Source organism: Alosa pseudoharengus, unplaced genomic scaffold (genome assembly GCF_046254945.1).
Source record: "Alosa pseudoharengus isolate Yale_2024_CS ecotype anadromous, Long Island Sound unplaced genomic scaffold, YU_APseudo_1.1 YU_APseudo_1.1_scf_14, whole genome shotgun sequence".
Lineage (NCBI taxonomy): Eukaryota > Metazoa > Chordata > Actinopteri > Clupeiformes > Clupeidae > Alosa > Alosa pseudoharengus.
This window is the reverse complement of record NW_027468609.1, coordinates 24906352-24934351: the sequence shown is the minus strand read 5'-3', so window position 1 is coordinate 24934351 and position 28000 is coordinate 24906352. Positions and strand designations below refer to the sequence as shown.

Below are 28000 nucleotides of genomic sequence, written 5' to 3'. Positions count from 1 at the left end.
ATAAAACAGAATGTGATAATATACAAGTATCGTAAACCCATATTTAGCAGCAAAAGGACATAGACAAACATATCAAATGTTGAAAATGAAAATTTGGACTATTTCATGGAAAATGTATGCTAATTTTGAATTTGATTAGCATATATTATCCATGAAATAGTCAACTTTGTCAACTTTATCAACTTTGTCATTTTCAACATTTGATATGTTGTCTGTGTCCTTTTTGCAACTAAATATGAGTTTAAGAGATTTGCAGATTATTGCATTCTGTTTTTATTCACATTTTACACAACGTCCAAACTTTTTCTGTTTTGGGGTTGTAGAATGACTACACAAAAAATGGAATGATTACACAAAAGCCTCTATTTTTGCATTTTCTTTGTTGGTTCAATGGGTGTGTATAAGATGGGTCTATACATATGCACAACTAATATTGGATAAAACAACATGAATGTTCAATTTCTAGGGATTCTTGTGAATATTTCAATACCCAATATGCTGCATCTACTTATTGCTAAGGGATACACTGCAGCTAGAAGGTAGGGAAGCACCAACGGCGGAGGGGGGGGGGGGGGCATTTTTGATCTAATTTAATTGAGACATAGTAAGATTATTGTAGGCCTACCAGATGACAATATTCTGGTGATATCTGGTTTACCTCCACATCTGAAAATAAACCCTAATGGTATGTACTAACACAGAATTTCACACACTAACACAGAAATGCCATGCTTTTAACATAAAATGCACAATTCAGGTGCTTCTTCACGACACTATCTTTCTGCACAAACAATAGACAGGCAGGCTATAGATTTTCGGTTAAACTGGAACGACTGCCAAACGCTGTATCTCCCCGGACAGATTTTAGCGTTACACACAGTGTTGTACACAGCGTTGTAGGCTGCTGTGTGGAGATGTGCTAGTTACTTTACTCATTTGTATTATGAAATAATAACCCACCTAAGAGTCTTTCACTAAAAATCAGTCACAAGAAATACAAAATGTCTGCTGGTAGTAAAAAAGCAAGCGTAATATTTGCTGGATTCCGGGCTCTTGGACTGTATTCAAACCATCTTCCACACGTGGTACGCTACCACAAGAAGCATCGGGAGTTCTACGTTGTTACAGCTGTCGGGAAATGTTTTCACACATACAACGTAAGTGGAAAATTATATGTGTTTCTATTTTAGCTTTCTCTAGTCCGTGAGAATAGTGACTTTTATTGACAGTACATCAAATGTGTTAAGTTAACCATGGTGACTGGTTTGCTAACAACCTGGCGTGAATCAAATATAGCTTACCCATGTTACAACAAACTAGAAAGGTAATGAAAGGAGAGAAACTCGTAACCGCTAAAACAGAGTTACAGTCCTCTAGGATTTGTGAAGATGTACAGTGCGATCAGCTAATGACATCTGCAATTGCTCCGTGCGCATGTCACTAAAATAGTCATTGTTGCAGCATGACCTTAGAGTAGAGTCTAGACTTTTAGATACGAATGAAGATAAAGCCTACACACGTTTTCGTCCTATTTTGGAAATTCCTCATTGTTTATTACCTGCGGATCTGAACAACGCTCTGACATTCTTATTTAATTGTTAATAATGCATTGCAATAATGCAGTTAATAATGCATTGCCATATCCAATTACCAAACTGTTGTCTTTTCAAATATGTACACAAGTAGACTGGCCATAAGTTCTTTGCCCATTCATGCTAAATTTATCTCACCAACTCTCTAACCTAACTCTTTCAGGTTAAGAAACTTGGCATAGTTGCAGTCAGTAAGTAAACTCCACAATCACATGGCATATTTATAATGCATTTCTGAAGCCATTTTTCTTCCCCAATGCTTTATTGAAGATTGGTAAATGTCTTTTTAATCAGGTAATGCCCTTCCCGATGATATATCTTGTCTGGCTGCTGATCGGATGCTGGTGTTCGCTGCACATGGCAAAACTGTTGTGGCCTTTGCCAGGAACAAAGAGGTGATCTGCTCTGACACACATAATAGATTTTTAATGACTCTTTTTGGGAATATCATTGTGAGAGAAAAAAAAAACCCTGCTTGCAACACTTTTGACCAACTGAAAGCACTTGTTAGACTCCTATTGATTCAGATTCTTTGTGCTCTGTCATCCCGACAGGTTGTGCACACGTATTCTGGCCATAGAGATGATGTTCACCTTCTGTTACCTTTTGGAGACCATTTCATCTCTGTGGACAGGGAGAACACAGTCATCATCTGGGAGGTGGAGGCTGAAGGCAAGTTGCACGCCTTTGACCATAGAGCTTTAGGAGTAGGCTACTTGTGCCACTGCTATGTGCAAGCCCCCTTTGTCCAGTACCATGAGGCAGGCCATTTCTATTTCAAGTTCACGCCACAAAATTAAAATATTGCCGAAGTAGTAGTCTTACTGGTGCTTGGTAGCGTTTATGTCATTGTTTATACTTTTGTATGTCACTAACCCCACTTTTTTTTAAATGATCATTATCAGAGGAGTATTTGCAGATATCATTTGATAAAGTCTCATTTGATGTGTCTGCTGTGATGCACCCCAGTACCTACCTGAATAAAATCCTGTTTGGCAGCAGCCAGGGAGGACTTCAGCTCTGGAACATTAAATCCAAGTAAGTCGTTCAGCAAGAAAGATGTGAGATGGAAGACTGCAATTTTTCTGAGAAGCGAATCATGTCTGTTGTAGTCTGATGAGGTGCTGGGTTATGTAAAACCAGAACTTATTATATTAATTTGAGTTAGACCGAAGACTTTGCACTTTGCCCGTCATCTAAACAAGGGCCTTATGTGTTGTTGAAATCCGTTGTTTTAAGGAAGTGTCCCACGTTTTAATCTGCATTTTTTCCCCCAGTAAGCTTCTTTACACATTCCCTGGATGGACCTCGGCAGTAACAGTCCTTCAGCAGGTGAGATGATAGTAATTTATTTTGTCTTGGAATCACAACTGAGGCCCACTTACTTATACTTATACTTATACTTATACTTATACGTAACAGTCCTTCCGCAGGTGAGATGAATGGATGAGCAGTCTCTGAGTATAGAATATTGTAATGTTTCTCATGAACAACTGTATAATAATACACTGTCTGTATAAAGGTCTACTATGTCGCCTTTCATCTTTGTTGTCTGTATTCTTTCAGTGTGTTACAGATAAATATGACCGTTACATGCATTGCATGCACAGCAAATCCTGATCTGCATCTGATCCTACCATATTGTTTAATAAATATTGTATTTTACAGCATGATTTACAGTAAATCTTGAATGTAGTTTATTATGTATACATGCTCTTGTTTGTATTTCTCCTGCTGTAGACACCTGCTGTAGATGTTGTAGGTGTGGGCTTGGCGTCTGGACAGGTGATCATTCATAACATCAAATTTGATGAGACACTGATGAAGTTCCAACAGGACTGGGGACCAATCACGTCCCTGAGCTTCAGGACAGGTACGGTCATGTATATTTAGTGATCGGATAGATGTTTTTACAAAAGAGTGAGAGATCTTGGTGACTGTCCTTAACAATAAATACTTACAGTTTTACAGTTAACTGTTGTACCTGTGCATTTGAAAATATTTTTTCTATAGGACAGTCATATACTGTATAAGTCAAATAATTATTATGTCTGGTAGATGGGCATCCAATAATGGCCGCCGGAAGTCCTGTTGGTCACATTGGATTGTGGGATCTGGAGGAAAAGAAGCTGATTGGTCAGATGAGAGATGCCCATGACACAGCTATTGCTGGTTTGACCTTCCTCCTCAATGAACCCCTCCTCATCACCAATGGTGCCGACAATGCCATCAGGGTTGGTGTCTTCCATTCAGAGTCTGACAAGTAACAGTTGGTACAGTACTCAATTCTGTAAATGGAAAAGAAACAAAATGACTTAAGACAAAACATACACTATGCCAGCCTATCATGACATTGCCTCAAGAGCACGGTGAGGAATGTCATTTAATTTCAATATCAATAATGAGATATCAGTCATTTTTGCCTGAATAATGGGCTGTACCTCTAAATTGGTGAAATAAATTACTTTTTTTTTTTCAGGCATGTTTTTGTAAGTAGCTTGTTTTTATAATGGCACTACTTTGCCAAATATACCTTAGATGCCTGAAATGCATCAGATGGCTAGTTGCAACGGTTTTATCAATGCCAACTGTGTCATATGGGAAGCCTAATTGTCTGTTAGTGCAAGTTACTTGGTCAGGATCAGGAGATGAAACGTCATCTTTAACGTTGGCAGGTGTGGATATTTGACACTCCGGGAGCCGAGGGCCGTCTGCTCCGCTGTCGCCTTGGACACAGCGCCCCACCAACCAAGATTCTTCACCACGGCCGCAACGGCCAAACGATTCTTAGCGCGGGTTGGTTTCGCAGCCGGCTGCTTCATGAAGTCCTCTTTTATAACGTGTTTATAAACAATGTGTTTGATTTGCCCGTGTATTATTAGTTGTGTGAATGCGTTTATGGTTTTATTTCTTTCCTCAAGGTCAAGATGGCACACTGCAGTCCTTTTCTATTGTTCATGAGCGATTCAATAAGAGTTTGGGGCATGGTAAGAATTCTGGACATTGTGTTTTCAGTTGAATATGAAAAAGGACACCATTGATTAGGTGGCCCTAACCAAATACCTGGATTCATGAAACTTAGGTTTGGTCTTTGGGAATGTGAAAATGCATGCATAGTTTTGCATATTGACTTTATTTTTTTCAATAGGAACTCTCAATAAGAAGAAAGCCAAAAAGAAAGGCTTGAAATATGACACAGCGAAGCTGCCAGCCATCACATCATTTGCTTCAGGTACAATATTTTTGGACCAACACCTTTGGCACTTAACATGCATGCATGCAAGCATGGCCATTTCTTAATTTCTTACAAAGTCTTGACCTACTATTTAGAGCTTGTTAGAGATTGTGTGTAACTACCATTGTGGAGTATTAAGTGTAGCCTGTTTCTTCCCTGCTGGATATCATTAAGATTTAGTCATTTAGCTGACGCTAAAGCGACTTACAACAATGAAGGTACTATAAAGGTACAGTGCCACAAGGATATTGTTAGTGCAGCCATAAGTACTAGTCGCATAGAACAGAATAACAGTTCAAGTCGAGGGAGGGAGACGAGGGATAGTCAGGATGGGGAAGAAGGTAGTGGTAAGTGCTTGATTAAGCATGTCCAGCAGTTTGTAGTGCTAGGAGAGGAGGTACTCTCGAAAGTTCATATTATCTGCGAACTGTTGCAGAGTGCGCTCGGCAGAGCGACTGGGATGGCATCGTGGCATGCCATCGTGGCCTCGTCGTCGCCACAACCTGGAACCACCAGAAGGGCTCAATGGGCGCGCACAAACTGGAGCCGGACCGCTTCCACCACAACCGGGCCCTGAATGTGCACGCCACGGTCAGTATGCACTCCCTGGCTACTAAGGCTGACCGATATAGACCAATAATAATATCTGCTATTTTTACTGCATGCCATATATATATATATATATATATATATATATATATATATGTGTGATATGTACACATACATATATACACGTACACACACACACACACACACACACACACACACATATATATATATATATATATATATATATATATATATATATATATATATAGCCGTATTTTCTCTGAGGTGGGCCTAAAATATTCGGTTGCAAGGCAAAGGTACATGTGAGATGTTACAAGCACACCAGCACACAACCATGCTTGTAACCTTTGGATCTGGTCAGTGGTGCTGCTGTGATCGCTGCCTGCCTTTTTCTCAGACAGTGTGCCGACAGTGTGCTACCTGCACATACACCAAAGTCTTTCTCAGAAGATTTGTTTTTCAGTGATTTGCTTTCAAATCACGCCCGTCAGTAAAAATAATAATAATAAATCTAATAAATAATAAATCTAAGACAAAAAATGTCACGTCTGCCAGCATTACTCAAAGTCCTAATTCTGGCGAAACATAAATAGCCTCTGTTGAGGTAGCCTGGGCATGTGGCATTTGCTGTATTTCACTTATTGAAGTTTTGTTTGCCTGGCTGTTTGTAAATGAGTCCACACAGGCAATACAGAAACTCTTGTGCTCATCTGAAGACAAGTTGTATTTAATGTAATGAATTTTGAAAATGCAATGCTTTTTGTTGTCCAGTTTTTCCTTTTCCACTCTTGACTCCCCGACTATTGCCAGTGTTGCACCACTTTGCTGTAAACCAAAATTCTCACTGTTGAACCCTAATTTTTGCAGCCCGTAATCATGGGTGAAAAAACCTGTTTGGGTAGGGTTCCCACAGTCATGGAAAACCTGGAAAAGTCATGGAATTATAAAATCAAATTGTCAGGGTATTCTTTGAAAGTTTTGGAATAGTCATGAATTTCATAGGGATGTAGGTATTCATGCCAGGCCCCCCTTGATTTACACTTCTAACTGACCACTTGTGATCTCACATTTGTAAAACAATTTAAACAGTCCCATAGTGAGGACGGTCATCTCAGATGTTGAACAAGGGGTGGGATTTTCAAATGAACTTTGTTCAGGGTTCTTAGTCCATTTTTTCAGTCTGACCTCACACAATTTGGGAACCCCTGTCATCACATCTATTTGTACATTTATTCATTTTAGCAGACACTTTTTATCCAAAGCGACTTACACTTGTCAATTATATTACAAGGGCCACTGTCCCAGGAGCAACTCGGGGTTAAGTGCCTTGCTTAAGGGCACAATGTTGGAAGGCGGGTATTGAACCTACAACTTTTCAGGGGACACCACTCCCAATATTATGTATGCAATGTATTTACTTAGGAATGAAAAAATTGAGAAAATTGTGCTTGGCTGCGTTTTGAAGGGTGATCTTGACTGAGGTTAACTTGGTGTTTTCTGCCCCAAGTGTTTTGGAAAACGCCAGTGTAACAGCTTACTTCACTATTTTCTACCTGTAGTGGGGTTACACAGGCCAGTACAAGCCTTTGTCAGTTTTACATTGGCATTTTATTGCATTGTCACATTAGCATGGGTCACATTTCAGTCTTAGTTTTACATCGTTATAGTTTTAATCTTAAGCTTATGTTGTCATAGTTTCACATTGTCATAGTACTTTAGATTTTAGACTTTTAGAGTTTAGATGAGTGGGATGAACGACAGGGAGTCTGACTATCTCTTTCTGTTCCAATGTCTGTCTGTCTATCTGTCTGTCTCTCTCTCTCTCTCTGTCACACTCTCTCTCGTACTCTCTTTATTACTCTCACTCTCTTGCTCTCTCTCTTACTCTCGCTTACTCTCAGTCTTAATCTCTCCCTCTCTCTTTCTTACGCTCATTCTCTCTCTCTTTCTTTCTCTCTCTCTCTCTCTTTCTTACTCTCACTCTCTTGCTCCCTCCTTCCTTCCTGCAGGCTGTAGATATTTCCTCATGTGGGAACTTTGTGGTGGTGGCTGTCTCTACCGGGCACATTGACACATACAACCTGCAGTCTGGCCTCCACCGAGGTCAATATGGAAAAGACAAAGGTTAGTGTTTAGCTCCTATGCCTACCTTAAAACAGACGCATAATGATAACTATAATGATAACGTTAACGACAAAAAAGTATCGTTCTAGCTAAGATGAATGACAACGTTCACACATAAACTATAATGATAACAACATGAAGAATAATGTTGTTGGGGATCACTTTGACAGTGTCAGTGTCACAGATGACAGTGATTTTGAGAACAGTAAAAATCTGCCAGTCAGCCAATGAGAATCCATCAAATTTTAGACATTACATTCATCATTTCATTTAGGTGCACCGGCACAAAATGTAGGTGCACCCAAATTTTGTCGCCTTTAACGCCACAATTTAAGGTCATATTTTTATCGCTCTCCATACCCATTCTCCATATACATTCAATATTATGTGAATGATAAATGATTTTAAACAAGAATAAGGTGTAGGTAAATGTTTGTCTTTATTTGAAGCACAATTATATATAAAAATAACCGCTAAAATGTTACCGGCCATGCTTTGACCGCACTCTTTGCAGTACAGTGCATTGCGTTCTCTGTTTTGTTATACCATAGCCTGGGAAACTGGTCTGACCAGATTTGTTTCTGAATGCATATATTTTTGAGTTTCAAGCTCTAGCTTGGTATGCTCTATCTCTGTCTCTGAGTCGCATGCCATCTTCGGCCTGTTGTCAGAGCATGGACCGGGAATGACAGTATTGGGCGGAACAGTAGTCCTACTCTGTGGGTCTATTTCTCTCCATTTTCTGTCATCTGTTTTGTCGCATTTATTTCCTTTATCCATTGCTGATTCTCTTGTGTTCACGGAGAGACAACAGATGCTAGGAAAGTCTAGGCACTCACCTTTATGATGTTAGGTGCACCAGTGCGACCCAGGAAAAATGTTAGTCGCACCCTTAGTGACTCTAGAGCACTGTCAACACAAGGAGAGAATTTCCTTATCGTCGGTCAGTGTGGACGTTAGTGTCGTTATTGTTAAAGTTATCTTTATAGTTATCGTTCCTGGTGTGAATGGCCCTTTACCTCCTCACTCTCTTCTAGCTCATGCCGGCCCGGTGCGTGGTGTGGCTATTGACGGGCTCAACCAGCTGACCATTAGTGCCGGAGCTGACCATCTCCTCAAGATCTGGAAGTTCAAGAGCCATGAGCTTCTCCACACACTGAGCTTAGAGTCCTCACCAGCCTCTACGCTGCTGCACAGGGAGAGGTAATCAGGAGGACTTTTGTCTGGTTTTTGTGCCGTTGTGTGCTTGTTTGCTTACTACACGTTGGTGATAAGTGAGGTTCCCCCTTCACTGTAAAGCGCTTTTGGTGCCTTGATAAAGCACCATACAAAGTGCCATGCAAGTTGTTGTTGCTTTGTGTTCATTTAATCTGTACGTATGTAAAGGCATTGAAATTGAATAATTGACTTACTTTTTGAGAAAATAAGTCCTGAAAAATGTTCTCTTGTGACTAGAATAAGCAGTGCTGCTTTTATTTAAAGATGGTATCTGCAAGCACTTTTTTCTAAGTGGTTCAGACTTTATAAACAAATACAGCTGTCACATTCAGTGAATTACTCTTCATGGTTCTCTTGCCATCCGTTCTGTGTGTACGCAAGCTAAAAACAACTTGTGTTCGTATACGTACACAATCCCGGCATTAAAAAATTTAAACAAACAAGGTGGGAATTCCAGCAAATCAACAGGTTTGATTGGATTGATATGGTTGGCTGTGAGGCTCCAGAGTGGTGAAATAAGATTGGCTTCGAGGCCCATGAGATGTAATATGATTAGCTGTGAGGGTCCAGTATCAATAGCCAGAATTGCTGACTGTGCCTTTAAGATCTTGTTCTATCCTGCTACTCTCCCCAGTGGAATGCTAGCCATTGCTTTGGACGACTTCACTGTCAACGTTCTGGACATCGAGACCAAAAGAATCGTCCGCAAGTTCTCAGGACATCGTGGGCAGATCAATGACTTGGTAGCTCCCACTCTGTCTTCCACTCACTCGCTCATTTTTATCTCTATCTGTCTCTCTCATTCTTTCTCTGTTTCTGTCTCACTGATGCACTTCTCTTGGACACTAAGGACTTTCCCTGTTTCTTATCACTCCTGGCAGACGTATAGCCCAGATGGCCGCTGGTTGATAACGGCTTCCATGGACTGCACCATCCGTACCTGGGACCTCCCCTCTGGCTGGTAAGGGGTTCTGTGCGTGTTTGTGTGTTTGTATATATATCTCACTTTCTCCCTCAGTGCAATTTCGAAAGAATTTTCACTGTCTTGATATCAGTCGATCTGAGTGCATGGCAGGAATGGTGCACTGAACCAGAGGAGGGCAGGCACCAACCCCTCTGTGTATTGGTTGCTGCGGTGGTAGGGCAGATTTATGAAACTTTGTTTCTGATGAACAGTTTGTAACATTCATCTTTGTTGGTTTCTTAAGCCTCTATTGATGGGACAGTGGAGGTAATTAGAAGGGGTAGGTGGGAGAGAGATGGGGAGTGGGGCCAAGAAATGACCTCAGACTGGACGCAAACCTTAAAATCCTAAATCCTAATCCTAAAAAGTCTGCCATATGGATCTTGCATTGTTGAAGTCTTTAAGACAACCAAGACTTTCTTTCATAATTTAAATGTAAGGTGAAGGGATACTGCTCTATAGTGCACTGCAATGACCATAGATAAACACTGAGGTAAGTCTCAACTGCATTGTACACATTTCGGTCAGTACAAACAGCAGTAGTCTTCCAACCAAAATTCTTCTCTCTGCCTCCCGACAGACAGTTACAGCGGGTGGGCTTTCTTATGACACGTCTGTGTAGGTGGAATGGAATAGATTATGTTATTGTACTCTTCTACAGATAATGTTTCATTGTGTGCATTTCTGCAGCATGATACAGTTTCCACATGACTTGACATAATCTCGCTATCCAAGTGGAAAAGGCTGCTAAATTATCATTCAGTTATTGGGCTCAGTCTGTGTCATAGAAATGTTTTTGGAAAGGTTGTCAATGAAAATGTTTTGATCTTATTCTTAAATCCATGTGTGATGTGGTTTTCTCATCAGGAGGAGGTCGAAGATGCTGTAATTTCCTGAACGCATTAGCTATAGCCAGCCGCCCCATGCTTTTGATGTTGTTTTTCAGATTGAACACGGTTTTCCTATGTTATCTAGATGACCTTTTATGTTAAATTGACCAACATTCAGACTCAGCGAGAAGGGTGACATCACTTATGATTAAGGGCTTTATTATCAGCGCTGTCAGGGAGTTCTCTCACTCTCTGACTACGGAATCCCCCGATCGGGTCCACTGGGTCAAGACAAACCTGTGGTTAAAACTTCTCTTATCTCGGCATGTTTAGTTTCATCTCTCCTGTCTGCTCACATTATCAGTTTATTTTCTCTTGAAGTCTCTCTTCAATTTCAAATTCCAATACGTTCCATTGGTATCACTGTATTACAACATTGCTAAAACAATGCCATGAACATATGAAGTGTAAACATAAAAAAGAGAAATATTTAACATGAAGTAGTGCAAGTAGGTTATAAAAACAAACACACAAATTAATAAAATAATAATAACACACTTTCTTTGTCTCCTCTCTCCTCCATCTTACGTGGTCTCTTTTCAGTTTAGTGGACTGCTTTCTGGTGGACGCTGCAGCAGTAAGCCTCACAATGTCCCCCACAGGAAATTTCCTGGCGTCCTCTCACGTCGACAACCTGGGTATCTTCTTATGGTGAGAACTCATCAATGCAGGGGACAGAACTTCTGTGTGTGTGTGTGTGTGTGTGTGTGTGTGTGTGTGTGTGTGTGTGTGTGTGTGTGTGTGTGTGTGTGTGTGTGTGTGTGTGTGTGTGTGTGTGTGTGTGTGTGTGTGTGTGTGTGTGTGTGTGTGTGTGTGTGTGTGTGTGTGTGTGTGTGTGTGTGTGTGCGCTGAGCCTAAGATTGACCCCTTAACTTTCACACTGACATTTGGAAGTAGAATTTCAATCTGAGCCTAAGACTGACCCCTCAACTTTCAAACTAACACACGGAAGTAAAATTTCAATAAGCTTTAATCTTTTATTAATCTTTAATCTTGCAATGCTGGGTGCAATGAAGCAGAAATCGGCTGAGTAATTTGTAGCCTTTCTTTAACATCTTGAAGAACATGATTGGAAGTTGACTTTAAATGAAAGTCGGTCATCTATGATTTTCATGAAATTGAGTGACTGAAGGAATTCATGTACTGTGGACTTCCTCATCTGAACTTCCTCATGCACTGACCCACCTCTGTTGGTGTGGTGGATGGTGTTGCGTGGTATTAGATTATTAAGATGTTTTTCTCAGTAATTAAATTACAATACATTAGTTTGTGCTGGGCGATATTAACCATATCAACCGTTTAATACGAGTCAGAGCCTAGTGTGTTAAGTAAACAAAAATAATACAGTGCATTTGATCAGTTGGGAACAGATAAGACTTGAAACTGGCTACAGTTGGACAGGGTAGGCATAGGCATAGGACAGTAAGCTGTTTTTCTTTTAACGTCTACTATACATCATTAATGATCACTTTAAGATTTAAAAAAAAAAAGAAATTCTCAAGTTACCGGTCACAGTACTAAATTAAAAGTGGTGATTGATAAACACATTTTGACATATTGTGTTGTTTCATTTTAATCCAGGTCAAACAGTACCTTGTGCAGTGTGGTGTCACTGCGCCCCCTACCTGCAGACTATGAGCCTGCAGTTGTCATGTTGCCTGGGACATTCCCCAGTCATGGTAGGTCACTAGAAAAGCATACATGATGCACAATGAACAACATAGACCTCTGAAGTTTGCCTACAAAACCATCTTTGCCCATATAAGGAGGTCTGGTATCTTGCGATTTGTTTCTATGGGAAAATAACATGAGGATTTTAAATTATCACACCTATTAAACTCTAGCGGGGACAAAGAAATCTAAAATGCAGACTTTTTGCTTTACATACTTTTGTCTTCTGCCTTCGAGTGGGTACTGTGATCTTCGGTATGTTAAGACGGCGAACTTTGATTTTTGCTACCCTAGAGCTTGCAATACAACTTGCCATAGTTAGGCTTCAATAATGAATTATATATATGTCCTTATATGGGCAAAGATGGCAGCTTTGGCTTCTTTTTGTAGGCGAACTTCAAAGGTCTATTCTAGCTTGTTGAGCAGGTCAGTTGTAAGGCCCTTACAGGGGCACATTGATGATTGTAAAGTCTACATTTGTGAAAGGTTTTGTTGTGAACCAGGTATTCATCTACATTAAGTATGATTTATTAGTTTGGATCAGCAACAAAATTATTTATTACCACATAGACTAAGTTTCCTTAAAATATTGATTTTTTAAGTTAACATTTTAGAATCTTGATGAAGGCTGTTTGCTGAAACCTGAATCGTCCTGAATAGGGATGTAACAGTATGAAAATTTAACCTCAGGTTATAGTGACCAAAATTATCACGGTTTTCGGTATTATCACAGTATTTCTAAAAGTGTGTTCAATATGTTCAGAAAGCACCAAAAGGCCTACACAAGCTGAAATAGTTTAAAAAAGTGTCCCATTCACTTTTTTCTTTATGTTTAATTGGCTATGTGCTTATAGCTTAACTTACCCTACCATAACTTGGAGTTTGCTATTTCTGTTATTTAGATCCAATGAGTGAGACCAAAGTAAGCGTTTGAAATAAAACTTTAGGCTACTGTATTCTCCTGATAACGTGAGTGGAATGGATTTAATGTGGACGCGAACATAAAAAGATGCAAAGTGGCAGTGCACATTTTGCAGTGAAAATGTTCCGCCTTTTAAAATCAGGTGTAGCCTAATCCGAATCGTAGTAGTAATTGTAGTAAAACCATCAATTAGACAACAGAATCAGTATGGTACCAGTTTTGTTTCATTGTACCAGGCCTACTGTATGTCAAAAGCAGGCTCAGATAAAGCTGGGAAGGATTAAACACACGGTTTCCATACCGCAGTAATCAACCATGATAATTATGATATTTGAAAAGAAAACGGTAATTGTTATCGTCAACATTTTTATCGTGGTTTACCATTATACCGGTAATCGTTACATCCCTAGTCCTGAATAGAGCCCGACCAATAATGGGATTTTAATTCCAGTTTCCAATTCCAGTTTCGATATTTGAGGATTTCAAAAACCAATAAACAATAAATTGTCCGATATTTATTCAACACAATGCAAAAATCTAATCTAATATGTAGATTATTGAAAAAATCTGATTGTAGTTTATAATTTTTTTTTTTTTTTTACCATTAACAGCATTAAACAATGCAATATTTTGTGTGATTGGAAAGGAAAATTGCAAAATGTAAGATAATGTCCATACCCTCATATGACTAGCGGCTTGAACACCTGTCACCTGTGACTCTTCTGCGGAATGGCTCTGTTGCTTGTTGATTGGCGCCCATGTTACCTAAGCTGCCTACAGAGATGCGTTTTTTTTTGATGGCCTGCTTATGGGGCAGACAGCTAGCGGATCGTTAGGAAAGATTAGACGAATGTGATCATTTATGTTTGGGCCTTTTTTGGGCCTGAAATCGCTGATACAACTATTAAGTCAACTTTTAAGCAGAGATGTGAATATTGAATTCATGCTTGCCTGTTTTCTCACCTGAGCCGTCACTAGCTAGCTTCAGCACAGTCATATTTTCCTGTGTTTTGTTTGGTAGACGATGAAGATGAGGAAGAGGAGGACATGGACAGCTCTGAGCTGGCCGATTACATCTCTCCAGCGCAGCTTGACCAGCACCTCATCACCCTCTCCCTGCTTCCTGACTCACGCTGGAAGAACCTGCTTCATCTTGATGTCATCAAGGTGTGTGTGTGTGCGTGTGCGTGTGTGTGCGTATGTGTTAGGGATGCAATGGTACGCGGAATGTTATTGAACCGAACGATACGATAAAATAAACAAAAGAAACGTTGTTCGCTACCAAGTCTCTCAAATGTATCTTAAGTGAAACTACACATCAGATGGTTCTACTTAAGTTTAATGTGTTCTTGCAGCCCATTCTTTCCATGTTTAATGTTTAATGGAAATCGGCCGGTAGCTTGGCGTCGTCCTTATAGATAGATAAACTAAGAAAACCGCACCAAAAACACACTTAATATCTCCCAGATAGGCTAATAATAAAAGCTGGAGAGTCACATTCCCGGGTGTATTTGGTTACTCTCTTAGGATTCTGTCACGATGGAAAATTGTTACAGTGTCATAGTCAGTTATATTCAATAATATCAGCTACAGTACCCTTCAGAATTATTCGACTCAAAACTATCTTTCTATCTAAATTATCTTTTGGTGATTTATTGTAATTTTATTCTGAGAAAAAGGGAAATCTCATGAAGAAAAAATCGTGGGAACACTGTACCGTTGCATCCCGTGTGTGTGTGTGTGTGTGTGTGTGTGTGTGTGTGTGTGTGTGTGTGTGTGTGTGTGTGTGTGTATGTTTGATTAGGGGGACACGGGGAAATGGGGACATAATCATGTATGTGTGTATATCTCTCCGTCTGTGTGTGCACATGCAAAATGAGGTTACAGTCGTGTTGTGTGATCACACTTATGCTTAAAAACAGAAGGTGTCAGATGGACATGATTCTCCATCTCGTGTCTGTCTCTCCCTTTCTCTTTCCCACTCTTTTTTTTACACACCAAGTGTTCACACCAACCAGACAAATTATTCTTGAACTGAGGGAAAACCATCAAGTAACTACCTCTCAGTGAACTACAAAGCAAACTTAAACTTACCTCATATCACACAATATATACAAGTCTCAGCCCAGCCCTTTATTAGCATATCCTTTCTTAAGTTCCAGTCCTTCCTGGCAGTACAGTAATTTCCTGTGTATTAGCCGAATAAGCCGAAGTACAGTGTTTTATGCAAGTTAAAAGAAACGAAACCATATTAATACCATATTAACTGCAACCGTGTATTAACCTCATAGCTGTAGGAATTTGGCAAAATCAATGTATAAGCCGCAGCTAATAGTTGGAAAATTACGGTATGGATATGGAATGGATAGCTTCTGAACAAAACTAAGTATGCTGTTAAATGCTACTCAGAATTAAGGCTGTTTTATGCTTGTGTGTCGACTCCACGCATTGACTACGCCGCTGCCTCTGTGCCGGCGAAGTTCTGCGTCGCCTGTGTCTGCGTCGCTCACTACAGAAACGATAGTCAGAAATCCAGAAATATACTATATAGAAATAGACTAAATAGAAAATATTTCTGAGCCAGTTTGTTATGTTGGCAAGCAAACTTCCCATAACTGCCCACAAAGTACTGCTGGTTGGCGAAGTGCTGATTTCCAAACATTATTGGACATAGACAAACGGATAACCCTGTTATTGTAACCAAAATATGTCTGAGCTTATTTGCAAAGCTTATGTCAGTGAACTAGCATGTTGCTACTCCCCACAGTAGGCTGCTTGAAGCAGCAGCTGCTGCATGTTTACTGCGGTTCTTTAGAAGCCTCTGTGAAATGGCCTCACGTCTTTTCATTAAGTGTTTTGAATGATATTCTCAGCCAGATGAATGAACTAATGAATGTATGTGTGGTTAATAATATTATCACAGAAAAGGAACAAGCCCAAGGAGCCTCCCAAAGTGCCGAAGGCGGCACCCTTCTTCATTCCCACCCTCCCTGGCCTGGTGCCCCAGTTTGCTCTCCCGGAGGCCCCCCAGGAAGATCAGGTGAGACACCCCCCACCCCCCCCCCCAAAAAAAAAAAAAAACACACACTAAACACAGACACACGCTCAACACAGACATACAAAAACACTTTCTCAACAAAGAGACACTTAACATCTGTAGTGCTTAGACTTCCCAACATTGTCCACTTAAAACAGGCACTCAAACTGTGAATTACAACTTTTTTCAGTGGCTTTGCATAATGACTTGTGTTGCCATGTGTATTTGTTTAGGCTTTATATTTATTGTGTATGATATGCTGAGATTCTGTTTCTCTTTTCAGTCCAAAGTCTTTAATTTTGGAGTTCTGGCCCAAAAGTCCCCATTCTACGTGCAGTTGGAGAAGGCTTTGCTTAGCAACAACTGTAAGTGAAACTCCAAGTCAGGTCACTGACACTGGCCTGATGACTGTTCCATCATTGTTTCATCACTGTTCTGTTCGCCTAACTATGATCAGTGGAACTGACTACGCCAGACGTGATAGCGGTGCGAATGTTCGAAAAACATAGACCAGTCTTCAGTTACGCGTCCATTGTAGCCCCCCGTAAGAGTAAATCACCATGTAATTGTTTGAAAAGATGAATGTTAACATAGAATTGCACTGATAAATTGTAAGTAAATTTCATGCGTGTGGGAATGTGTTAATCAGTTAACAACAGATGGCAGATTCACTGAGGACTAAATACTCATTGAGGAAAAGTCCTTTCCTCCATTCGTTGATACTCCTCCCATTCTCTCCCTCACTATTCCCCACCCCTGCAAAGTTGACAGCTCTGACTGTGTTTATTACATGTGATGAAAAGGACTTTTATTTGTTTGTTCTGTTCCCAGACGACGAGCCCCTGAATCTGCTGAAGGAGATGGGCCCTTCGGCCATCGACACCGAGCTACGCAGCCTGGCCCCTGACATGGGCGGAGACGTGGACACTCTGACGGCCTTCCTCAGGTTGATCAGCAGCATGTTGGACTCCAGGAGGGACTTTGATCTCGCCCAGGCCTACCTGGCCCTCTTCCTAAAGGTACCGCACTGCCGTGACGCAGAACCTCACCAAACAAAAAATGCCCGAGTTAGTGGACCTTTTTCACAGCAGCCATTAGCCACGTTTACATGGACACTTTTAATCTGTTTGGAAACGGAATAACGGCTCAATCGGAATAAAAATTCTCATTTAAACACTTCAATCAGAATTAAAATGCCTGATCCAATCAGAAGCCATGTAAACAATCAATCGGATTGTCTGCTGTATCTTCTGAAGGAAAAGGAGTCAACAACTGCTATTCCGATCAAAGATTCTAAAGCGCTTGAGAACACCTGATCGGAATAGAACATACCTCATGTAAACAGACGGCACACATTTTTCAATCAGAATAGTTTAACTGGAAAGGCAAAAAAAACTGTCCATGTAAACCCACCTACTCTGACATGAAACAGTAGGGCAAGCACAGGTGTTACTAAATACCTTAATGAAGTCTCTGTTCAATTGAAGTGTAGTAAAATGAGAACCTTAATTAATGTCATTAGTAACCTGCCATATATTTCATGTCAAAAATAGCTGCTTTGAAAAAGGTCCATTGCTCTGAGCAAATAGCTCTGGAGTAAATATGAAACAGAGAGTTATGTTTCAGTGAGGGGTCGGGGTTGATTCCACAAAGTATTGCTAATTTTTTTTGAGTTTCAGAGTGCTTCTATGAGGTTGCTAATTCTTTCTGCTTATTGCTTGGTTGCCAGTCAAACTCCATGATTTCACCAAATTGCAGCATGTGGAAGTCAACTCAGTTGTGAGGTCCTAAGTGACTTCCCCTCCCTTAACTGTAACACCACCCCAAAACTCCTGCTATGACAGCAGTGTCCAACAGGTGGCAGCAGAGACAACCATATGGTTAGATTTTGAAGTGAATTGTGTAACATGGCATTTTTGTCAGTCACCCACTATTGTGGGAGTTCTAGGAATCAGCCTTACAGTTTAAAAGTAATAATGTGCCACATATAACAAAGTAATAATAAAAAAAACAGCAGACATTTATCTTTACCTTTGAATGAATTAATTTACATAGTTAATTAGGAAGATGCATTGAATACGCTTATAATGCTTTCTAAATGTAAAATATAATTCTCTGAGTGTGGGCTACAGTTTCTGTCAGTGTTACAGGTGATTTTAATTCAGGGTGACTCATGTCTGTAGCTGGAACACAGGAATGCTTTCCTTTCTTTTTTTCCCCCGGTAATAAAAATATTAATAAAGAGCCTGTGAGAGTGGATGAGCAACCTCAGCTTCTCTTCTGCTGTCTTTTGTGCTCCCTCCCTGATTCAGGGTCTCCACACAAAAGTCAGGACTCCAGCCAATGAATGCATTATGACTCATAGCTCACAGTTTATTACGGTAGCGACGGCAGCTCACAATGTGTTTGTGTTGTTTTTATTTTTTATTTGTTTGTTTGTCTTGTTGTTTTTGTTCAGCTGCACCTCCGCCTGCTGTCGACGGAGCCCACGCTGATGCAGGAGGCGGCACAGGTCTCGCAGAGGCTGGAGGAGACCTGGAGCCACACACAGACTCAGCTCAACCAGAGCCTGTGCTTACTGCAGTACATGAAGAGTGCCTTACTATAAACACACATGCTCACACATGATGAATGCACACTTGCACACACATACAGGGAGATGCTCACATTCACACATATGCACACACACACACACACACACACACACACACATCCCCCACTATCACCCCCTGCCCCCTCACATATGCTCCCTGCGTTGTAACTGCAAGAGGTGGTTGCTTGCAGTCCTCATTTTTGTATTGGCACGTTTTATATTGTGCTAACTGTGTAATATAAATATAAATATTGAATGGTAATCATGAGTATGATGTCATTTTGTCATATCATTTTCCTATTTCAAATGCTTCTGTTTTGTTTTTTTGTCAAAACAGAATTCTTTTCCCTTAGTATTAATTATGCCATTGGGTGGCATAGTGTATGTGATTTTATCCTGTCTCTGAACAGGCAGTAATGATAGTATGTCAAAGACAGGAACTGTCATGAAATGTAAGTGCTTACTGTCACAGTGATAGTCACACTCTTTCATGTTAGCTGCTGAGTATCCAGCTTTTCAGGCACGCTGCCAGCATGTGTAATTGCAATGACAGATATATTTTAGCATAGTGCTGAGGATGAGTTCATTCAATCCTATGCTAGATTCTCAAAATCGCTGCTGGTGCTTATGCATCTAGTCCACTGTGTGGGCTGAATCCTCCAGGAGTCAAGGCAGCACACTAAAGAATAATAAGAATAAGAATGATTGGCCATTGTTTTGTAGAGACCAAGGAGTTCCCAGCTAAAATCCTGCAACCTTCTGCTGCAGTGTCACTTTAAAACCTTGAGTGACCTAAAACCATGGTAACAGTCATGACTAATAGAGAACAGTACCACATATATATGTGTGTGTGTGTATGTGTTTGTGTGCACACGTGTTTTTGTGTATTTACAATTGCAACACTGTCACATAAGTTGTTAAATGTACATTTATTCAGACCCATAATGATGCTTGCAGGCTTACTCCATGCTAATGCATTTGGAAACTGAACTAATCTACATCATGCCATGGCAGGCTAAGTTCTAATCAAACATTTCCTTGCTTTAACATTGAGTGTACCAGCAGCAGGAATCTTACACAGATAGCACGACATCTAAATTTACAGGCTTAACCTACTTGAATGTGGTGTGGTGTGGTGTGGTGTGGTGTGTCGAGTTGCATAGTGTGAGCGGAGCGCTGTGGGCCTCGGGAGAGCAGAATGAGACCAGCGTGATTCTGGGGCAGGACACACCGAGGAACTCGCCAGATGAATCAGTGTGAGCTGGATCAGAACGGGGCCAGCGTGTCCCTGACACAGCTGTTCTGCCAGAACGCTGGCGGCCCGAGAACGCAGCGAGATGAAGCCCAAGTCTGAGTAACAACCCTGGTGTGTGTGAGTGTGTGTGTGTGTGTGTGTGTGTGTGTGTGTATGTGTGTGTTTGGATGGCAGGGCCATCTGAATGGATGGGTGTGTTAAAAACAAGTTTCACCAAATCTATTTGTTAGTCAGTGCTTATTAGAGAGAGAAATCTGGGTGATCCTTCAGAGTCAATTCATTTTTCAGTCTACCGAAGTGAATAGTCCAAAAATGTCCACAATTACAAGTTTACCCATTGAAATGTAAAAGAATCCAAAAAAGTTCAGGTTGTATCCTCAAACTTATGAGGATACAACCTGAATATAAGTCTAATTACTGACTTGTGTCATGTCTCCATTGTAAGTGGAGTGAATAGAGGAACTGAGAGGTTTGTTATTTTTCACATTGGTCTGTATTTTGCACAGAGCAGGTAGCCACTGAGCAGATGGCTTCTCTGTGTGGTGGCTCATGCAGCAATGCCTGGCTTGAGTCTTAAAGGACAGCCAGCCATGCTGGGCACTGTGGATCCTGTGCCCAAGAGGGGGATTGGCCTTTTTGTTTTGTCTTGTGCCATTATATTTTGATAATAATAAAAATATACTTGTTTTCCAAGTATCTCCACATTCTCTCTTTGTTGAAACATTTAATCAATATTCAGTCTTCTCAATATTAATTAGGCTATACTAGCCCAATAGATTTGTTTAAAGGTGAGTGAATCTTAAGCATATTCTTTTATTAAGATGAAATATCTTATAAATGCTCTTTTGCTTTTATTCATGAATCATTTTTCACATATTTATGTACTGAGTATAATTATGAAGGAAACTCATTTATTAAATCAAATTCTTCCTTGGTAATAAACTAGCCTACTTACAGATTCGTGGCTTGCTAATAGGATATGAATGATTCCCATGTGCAAACATTCGCCATGCACCTGCATGTTATTTACAAAGCCTATTTATCTGGAAATATAAGCTACATCATTTGTATTTGAAAGAGATTAGAATAAATTGCCCATTAAAACGTTATTAAAGACCACATTTGGGCAATCAGTGAAAGGATACGTTCACGCCAGAGGCAACGAAAACTCCCCAGATCATGATGGATATTATGTAATTATGTTATTGTGACGTGCGGTGATTCCAGGTAGCCTAGAAGTGTCTCCTCGTTACAGAGGCGACAGTAAGACCCGGTGGAAACCAAGCAGAAACACAGGCGGGCTACCCTACCTCCTCTCACACCCGCTCGCCTTGCATTTCAGGGAGCGCAATATGGTTAGGGCGCAGAGCTGGCGGCTGACAATTGCGCTCAGTTAGGTCTGCCCACACTCTGTGTACCTTCCCAGACAGCCTACCCATTTTTTCAAGTAGGTCGTATTCTCTCTTTGGACGAAATTTTGTTTTACGCTGTAGGAAGACGGCAATCTATCTCCCTTCCTCTTCATTCCGATCATACCTTATAGGTGGCTAACTCATTCATTCTCTACCACATCCCTTGAAACTGAACCAAGCTGTGAATCGCCGCAGGGGAAACGCCAAGAAGGACAGGCTACTTGTATTGCGTTGGGGACTCACTATGCCCTCGTCTAGACCAGGGGCAACTCCGGAGTACTGGATAGATGACTCGAAGAAGGAGACACTGGCAGACTACTATGAGCTGGAGTCCGAATTGGGACGGTGAGTGCCGTTAACACCGTTCTGTGTTGTGAGTATCAGTTGCCTTACAAGCGCCGTTGAAATGTATCGCATTGCTTTCATCGGCCGGGCAGGATAGTAGCCTAGTGTAACAGCCCACAGCAGAATAATGGTTCTTATCAAACATGTATTGAAATGTATTGCCTTACATTAAGACAGTTGGCCTAAAACTTTAATTGCACACACATATTAACACTAATTATTCGTGCACTAATTGTCCGTGCAATTTGTTTGCATTACGGAGAGGCATCCACACTCACATGTTATAGAGATGCGATGCCATTTGCATAGCACAAAAATGCATGCAATGCATTCCTTTGCGTGTATTAAATCTAGCATATAGGACATGTTCTTTCTTTCTCTGTTACATTGTATTTATCACCAGTGCCAGCTGCCAAGACTGGCAACTCATCTCAATCTGACCTCCCATACTTACTGTCAGTCTCAGTCCAAGATGAAGAATCCTCTCTTGACTTCCAGTCATCAGTGAATCACTCTGACTAATGGTGGCAGTGTTTATGTTTCTGCCCATCAATTGTCGCCAGGCAGTGCCTGTGTGACTTGACCAAGACTTTCAGACCGAGGTGAAGTTAGTTTGATATTTGATATTCGGATATTCGACAGATATTCAAAAAAAAAAATATGCGGCCGGTTTCACCCCGTGTTTGCAGACAATGTACAAACAGATGACCTGTCTACTTGCTCCCAGCCGACCATAGGGACCGTCTAAAAAGTACATTCTGAATTACCTTCATAGTCTTTTTTGTCAATAGCTTTGACATCATGTGACCTAGTGACTCCAAACCAATTCAAAATAGTTATCCTATATGGGACTCATCAGACACACCTCTTTTTATAGTCACTGTATGCACACTGTATTTTATATGAATATTTTAAAGAAAATACATTATTTCATATAAGAAACAGTCTCCTTTTTTCAATACCTCCCAGGTCATGTGACCTAGTGACTCCAAACCAATGCAGAATTGTTATCCTATATGGGACTCATCAGACACACCTCTTTTTATAGTCACTGTATGCACACTGTATTTTATATGAATATTTTAAAGAAAATACATTATTTCATATAAGAAACAGTCTCCTTTTTTTCAATACCTCCCAGGTCATGTGACCTAGTGACTCCAAACCAATGCAGAATAATTATCCTATATAGGACTCATCAGACACACCTCTTTTTATAGTCACTGTATGCACACTGTATTTTATATGAATATTTTAAAGAAAATACATTATTTCATATAAGAAACAGTCTCCTTTTTTTCAATACCTCCCAGGTCATGTGACCTAGTGACTCCAAACCAATGTAGAATTGTTATCCTATATGGGACTCATCGGGCACACCTCTTTTTATGATCACTGTATGCACACTGTTTTTTACATTAATATTTTAAAGAAAATACATTATTTCATATAAGAAACAGTCTCCTTTTTTTCAATACCTCCCAAGCCATGTGACCTAGTGGCTCCAAACCAATGCAGAATAGTTATCCTATATGGGACTCATCAGACACACCTCTTTTTATAGTCACTGTATGCACACTGTATTTTATATGAATATTTTGTAAAAAAATACATTATTTTTTATATGAATGGTCCTCTTTTTTCAATACCTCCCAAGTCATGTGACCTAGTGACTCCAAACCAATGCAGAATAGTTATCCTATATGGGACTCATCAGACACACCTCTTTTTATAGTCATTGTATGCACACTGTATTCTATATGAATATTTTGTAAAAAAAAACACATTATTTCCTATATGAATGGTCCTCTTTTTTCAATACCTCCCAAGTCATGTGACCTAGTGGCTCCAAACCAATGCAGAATAGTTATCCTATATGGGACTCATCAGACACACCTCTTTTTATGGTCACTGTATGCACACTGTATTTTATATGAATATTTTGTAAAAAAATACATTATTTCCTATATGAATGGTCCTCTTTTTTCAATACCTCCCAAGTCATTTGACCTAGTGACTCCAAACCAATGCAGAATAGTTATCCTATATGGAACTCATCGGGCACACCTCTTTTTATGGTCACTGTATGCCCACTGTATTTTATATGAATATTTTGTAAAAAAAAATACATTATTTCCTATATGAATGGTCCTCTTTTTTCAATACCTCCCAAGTCATGTGACCTAGTGACTCCAAACCAATGCAACATAGTTATCCTATATGGGACTCATCGGGCACACCTCTTTTTATGGTCACTGTATGCACACTGTATTTTATATTAATATTTTAAAGAAAATACATTATTTCATATAAGAAACAGTCTCCTTTTTTTCAATACCTCCCAGGTCATGTGACCTAGTGACTCCAAACCAATGCAGAATAATTATCCTATATAGGACTCATCAGACACACCTCTTTTTATAGTCACTGTATGGACACTGTATTTTATATGAATATTTTAAAGAAAATACATTATTTCATATAAGAAACAGTCTCCTTTTTTTCAATACCTCCCAGGTCATGTGACCTAGTGACTCCAAACCAATGCAGAATAATTATCCTATATAGGACTCATCAGACACACCTCTTTTTATGGTCACTGTATGCACACTGTATTTTATAGGAATATTTTGTAAAAAAATACATTATTTCCTATATGAATGGTCCTCTTTTTTCAATACCTCCCAAGTCATTTGACCTAGTGACTCCAAACCAATGCAGAATAGTTATCCTATATGGAACTCATCGGGCACACCTCTTTTTATGGTCACTGTATGCCCACTGTATTTTATATGAATATTTTGTAAAAAAAAATACATTATTTCCTATATGAATGGTCCTCTTTTTTCAATACCTCCCAAGTCATGTGACCTAGTGACTCCAAACCAATGCAACATAGTTATCCTATATGGGACTCATCGGGCACACCTCTTTTTATGGTCACTGTATGCACACTGTATTTTATATTAATATTTTAAAGAAAATACATTATTTCATATAAGAAACAGTCTCCTTTTTTTCAATACCTCCCAGGTCATGTGACCTAGTGACTCCAAACCAATGCAGAATAATTATCCTATATAGGACTCATCAGACACACCTCTTTTTATAGTCACTGTATGCACACTGTATTTTATATGAATATTTTAAAGAAAATACATTATTTCATATAAGAAACAGTCTCCTTTTTTTCAATACCTCCCAGGTCATGTGACCTAGTGACTCCAAACCAATGTAGAATTGTTATCCTATATGGGACTCATCGGGCACACCTCTTTTTATGATCACTGTATGCACACTGTTTTTTACATTAATATTTTAAAGAAAATACATTATTTCATATAAGAAACAGTCTCCTTTTTTTCAATACCTCCCAAGCCATGTGACCTAGTGGCTCCAAACCAATGCAGAATAGTTATCCTATATGGGACTCATCAGACACACCTCTTTTTATAGTCACTGTATGCACACTGTATTTTATATGAATATTTTGTAAAAAAATACATTATTTTTTATATGAATGGTCCTCTTTTTTCAATACCTCCCAAGTCATGTGACCTAGTGGCTCCAAACCAATGCAGAATAGTTATCCTATATGGGACTCATCAGACACACCTCTTTTTATGGTCACTGTATGCACACTGTATTTTATATGAATATTTTGTAAAAAAAATACATTATTTCCTATATGAATGGTCCTCTTTTTTCAATACCTCCCAAGTCATGTGACCTAGTGACTCCAAACCAATGCATAATAGTTATCCTATATACGACTCATCGGGCACACCTCTTTTTATAGTCACTGTATGCACACTGTATTTTATATGAATATTTTAAAGAAAATACATTATTTCATATAAGAAACAGTCTCCTTTTTTTCAATACCTCCCAGGTCATGTGACCTAGTGACTCCAAACCAATGCAGAATAATTATCCTATATAGGACTCATCAGACACACCTCTTTTTATGGTCACTGTATGCACACTGTATTTTATATGAATATTTTGTAAAAAAAATACATTATTTCCTATATGAATGGTCCTCTTTTTTCAATACCTCCCAAGTCATGTGACCTAGTGACTCCAAACCAATGCAGAATAGTTATCCTATATGGAACTCATCGGGCACACCTCTTTTTATGGTCACTGTATGCCCACTGTATTTTATATGAATATTTTGTAAAAAAAAATACATTATTTCCTATATGAATGGTCCTCTTTTTTCAATACCTCCCAAGTCATGTGACCTAGTGACTCCAAACCAATGCAACATAGTTATCCTATATGGGACTCATCGGGCACACCTCTTTTTATGGTCACTGTATGCACACTGTATTTTATATTAATATTTTAAAGAAAATACATTATTTCATATAAGAAACAGTCTCCTTTTTTTCAATACCTCCCAGGTCATGTGACCTAGTGACTCCAAACCAATGCAGAATAATTATCCTATATAGGACTCATCAGACACACCTCTTTTTATAGTCACTGTATGCACACTGTATTTTATATGAATATTTTAAAGAAAATACATTATTTCATATAAGAAACAGTCTCCTTTTTTTCAATACCTCCCAAGCCATGTGACCTAGTGGCTCCAAACCAATGCAGAATAGTTACCCTATATGGGACTAATCAGACACACCTCTTCCTATAACCATTGAAAGCACACTATTTTATATTAATATTTTAAAGAAAATACATCGTTTCCTATAAGGAATGGTCTCCTTTTTCAATACCCCCCCCCCCCCCCGCAAGGGAAGTGATGTAGACTATGGAAACTGTGTTTCTTTCAATACCTTCCATATAACAGTAGATGCCAAATCATTTTTCATATTGAGGTGTGTCTGATAAGTACCCCATAGCAGAACAGTTCTGTATTGATCTGTGTTGTCTAGGACCCCTTATATGGCAGCTATTGAGCAAAAAGCTGTTTTCCATAGGAAATTAAATATAATAGTTTATGCAAAATATTATTTCACATTGACATGTGTCTGATTATTATCACATAGCAGAACAGTTCTATGTTGATCTGTGATGTCTAGCGAGAAAAAAGCTTGCAAGGTATTGAAAAATGGAGACCATTCATGATGGCAAATAATGTATTTTCTTAAAAATATTCATATAAAATATAGTGTGCATACAGTGACTATAAGAAGAGGTGTGTCTTATTAGTCCCACATAGGATAACTATTCTGCATTGGTTTGGAGTCCCTAGGTCACATGGCTTGGGAGGTATTGAAAAAAAGGAGTCTGTTTCTTATATAAAATAATGTATTTTATTGAAAAAAATTCATATAAAATACAGTGTGCATACAGTGACTATAAAAAGAGGTGTGCCCGATGAGTCCCATATAGGATAACTATTCTGCATTGGTTTGGAGTCACTAGGTCACATGACTTGGGAGGTATTGAAAAAAGAGGACCATTCATATAGGAAATAATGTATTTTTTTTTACAAAATATTCATATAAAATACAGTGTGCATACAGTGACCATAAAAAGAGGTGTGCCCGATGAGTCCCATATAGGATAACTATTTTGCATTGGTTTGGAGTCACTAGGTCACATGACTTGGGAGGTATTGAAAAAAGAGGACCATTCACATAGGAAATAATGTGTTTTTTTTTACAAAATATTCATATAGAATACAGTGTGCATACAATGACCATAAAAAGAGGTGTGTCTGATGAGTCCCATTTAGGATAACTATTCTGCATTGGTTTGGAGTCACTAGGTCACATGACTTGGGAGGTATTGAAAAAAAAGAGACTGTTTCTTATATGAAATAATGTATTTTCTTTAAAATATTCATATAAAATACAGTGTGCATACAGTGACTATAAAAAGAGGTGTGCCCGATGAGTCCTATATAGGATAACTATTCTGCATTGGTTTGGAGTCACTAGGTCACATGACTTAGGAGGTATTGAAAAAAGAGGACCATTCATATAGGAAATAATGTATTTTTTTACAAAATATTCATATAAAATACAGTGTGCATACAGTGACCATAAAAAAGAGGTGTGTCTGATGAGTCCCATATAGGATAACTATTCTGCATTGGTTTGGAGTCACTAGATCACATGGCTTGGGAGGTATTGAAAAAAAGGAGACTGTTTCTTATATGAAATAATGTATTTTCTTTAAAATATTAATGTAAAATACA

At 39.3% G+C, this 28000-nt stretch overlaps 2 protein-coding genes across 2 annotated transcripts in view; both read left to right on the top strand.

The window, feature by feature from the left end:
* Positions 1–893: 893 nt before the first annotated feature.
* wdr36 (WD repeat domain 36) lies at positions 894–19071 on the top strand. The gene is made up of 23 exons (XM_076284331.1): positions 894–1157; positions 1756–1783; positions 1887–1987; positions 2147–2264; positions 2498–2630; positions 2870–2924; positions 3333–3465; positions 3651–3826; positions 4268–4388; positions 4514–4579; positions 4741–4824; positions 5264–5418; positions 7407–7521; positions 8559–8724; positions 9374–9482; positions 9621–9700; positions 11137–11244; positions 12175–12272; positions 14208–14353; positions 16110–16226; positions 16507–16588; positions 17055–17242; positions 18682–19071. Exons 1-23 carry the CDS (start codon positions 1002–1004, stop codon positions 18829–18831), a joined length of 2685 nt encoding a protein of 894 aa, XP_076140446.1. The 5' UTR covers positions 894–1001; the 3' UTR covers positions 18832–19071.
* Positions 19072–21439: 2368 nt separating this feature from the next.
* The window catches only part of camk4 (calcium/calmodulin-dependent protein kinase IV), a 28127-nt gene continuing 21566 nt past the window's right edge, over positions 21440–28000 (top strand). Inside the window, exon 1 of the mRNA XM_076283274.1 lies at positions 21440–21828. Coding sequence (XP_076139389.1) covers positions 21728–21828 — 101 coding nt within the window. The 5' untranslated portion in view covers positions 21440–21727. The remainder of the gene's footprint in view (positions 21829–28000) is intronic.

Coding starts and splice junctions, on each gene's coding strand:
- wdr36 (XM_076284331.1), top strand. CDS start 1,002: ATGTCTGCTGGTAGTAAAAAAGCAAGCGTAATATTTGCTGGATTCCGG. Junction 5,419..7,406: donor CCCTGAATGTGCACGCCACG/GTCAGTATGCAC, acceptor TCCTTCCTGCAG/GCTGTAGATATTTCCTCATG. Junction 17,243..18,681: donor ACCTGGCCCTCTTCCTAAAG/GTACCGCACTGC, acceptor GTTTTTGTTCAG/CTGCACCTCCGCCTGCTGTC.